Genomic DNA, 1,894 nt, shown 5'->3' with positions numbered 1-1,894 from the left:
TAACACTACAGTAGATGTAATTTGTAAATTGTGCTTGTTTTAGTCTTTATTTCCAGTTTTGGGGTTTTCATGATTACAGGTTTTCTTCACAAAAATAAACGTCAACAAGCAAATAAAACTTTTATCATACATAGAAGAGGTGATTGGCTATAAAATTTAAAAAGCTTGTTCTTTGTAAATGTCTTTAAAGTTTGTATTTTGACATTTTTAAATAAAATGACAGACATCACAGCAGTCATTTTTGAAGGGAAGTTTCCCTATCACATTTAAAATTTAATTAATTTGAACGTCCACATTTACCATAAAATATTACTTCACTCAGTGCTGTTTCATTCCACTTGATTTATAGAAAAGTCACATCGTGTTTTCCTATGTATTGCTGTTTCTCAAGTCTGTTTAACAACCTGTTAATACACTCCAGAATGCAGGAAATGGCATTTACCTGTTTCAAAATTTTCTGGGGGAGGACCCCCCGCCAGTGGGTCCCCCCAACATTGCAAATACTTCTGATGCCACTGAAATACGTAGGAATATAAGGATATTTTATGGTACTCCATGTGTAAAGATACAGGACAAGTTAGAAAAGTGACTGCTGCAGAAGTGCAGATAGTTTGGATTCTTGTTTTTTTGTCTCTGAATGTCACAAAATCAGTAATAATATCCTTAAAATTTACAAATTAAACATCTGTTGGCAAATCCATAGTTTTTTATTGCCATAGTTTGTAAATTGTCAATTTTACAACCACATCATAACAATTCTGTTATGGATATTAGTTTTGGTGTGCCCCCATGGTTTTGTAGTGGGGCCCCCTGAAAAAAATGTCTGCAGGCGCCACTGCCTACAGCTTAAAAGAAGTTAAATTTAATACTTTTTAAGACCTCTTTAATGCCACTTGAAATTTATTTTAAGACCAAATTCACAAAAAACAATACGTATATAAAAAAAACAACTCAGCGACAATTTTAACCAAATGTTTACCGAAACAATTTTTTTAACTTTAACAAAATAATTAAATAATTTACTGAATGCCTCTCAGTAAATTATTTTTAATAGCTAAATAAAAGTTACCAATTATTTTAAAATTTGATGAATTACAAGAATCTGATTTAGCTACAATATGTTTTTTACGACCTCTGAAAGAACGATTTAAGACATTTTAAGGCTAATTAAGGCCTTATTTTTGGATTGATGAATTCAATGATTTAATGCTTTTTAAGGATCTGCAGGAACCCTGTTTTAAAGAAACCGTCTGACCTCCATATGCTGTATTGAAAAATATTTTATTGCAAATCTTTGTACACATTTTCTCCTTGTTAGGGACGAACAACAAACAGTGTTAATGTGGAGGTTTCATGCACTAGCAGCCACCTGGAAGGGGTAGTGCTGAGGGAAGTCATGAATGACCTTCAATGCTTCATTGTAGAGTTCTAAATCTGTGGATGAGACCAGTTGTACCATGAATTACAGAGGTTTGGACATTACTGTAGTACACCTGCCTCGTTGATGAAACCTACCAAAGACAATCCCCTTATCTTCTGGCAGTATGTTGTATGTGGAGGCCATCAGAACTCCTTTGTTGGACACCATACCAACGATCTCCACGATACCGCTCAGTTCTTCTTCAAGCTGAAAATAATAACGTCCTGATGCATCTCAGTAATCCAGGTAAAAATCAAAAAGAAAAAAAATTGTATAGGTCTTCTGGACGGGTTCTTCTCTAATGAAACGTTTCGTCTCTCCTCCAAGAGACTTCTTCAGTCTGAGAGTTTCAGGCAAAATTCAGGCTTTTAAGCACAGCTTCCATGTGACTGATACTCACATCACACAAGTTAGGAGTGATCAGGACTCTGTACCACAGAGCAGACAGTGTCCCTACAAACCCAGGAGCCAGGG

The 1,894-nt window shown here is 35.1% G+C and overlaps 1 protein-coding gene across 1 annotated transcript in view; it reads right to left on the bottom strand.

Moving 5' to 3' along the window:
* Positions 1 to 1,262: 1,262 nt before the first annotated feature.
* rpa3 (replication protein A3) overlaps positions 1,263 to 1,894 on the bottom strand; it is a 3,418-nt gene continuing 2,786 nt past the window's right edge. Inside the window, exons 3-4 of the mRNA XM_014019224.1 lie at positions 1,516 to 1,627; positions 1,263 to 1,434 (exon numbers count right to left, since the gene is read on the bottom strand). Coding sequence (XP_013874678.1) covers positions 1,352 to 1,434; positions 1,516 to 1,627 — 195 coding nt within the window. The 3' untranslated portion in view covers positions 1,263 to 1,351. The remainder of the gene's footprint in view (positions 1,435 to 1,515; positions 1,628 to 1,894) is intronic.

This window comes from Austrofundulus limnaeus, unplaced genomic scaffold (assembly GCF_001266775.1).
Source record: "Austrofundulus limnaeus strain Quisiro unplaced genomic scaffold, Austrofundulus_limnaeus-1.0 Scaffold212, whole genome shotgun sequence".
NCBI lineage: Eukaryota > Metazoa > Chordata > Actinopteri > Cyprinodontiformes > Rivulidae > Austrofundulus > Austrofundulus limnaeus.
Note: the sequence above shows the minus strand (reverse complement) of the source record. Positions and strands in the feature narration are given on the sequence as shown.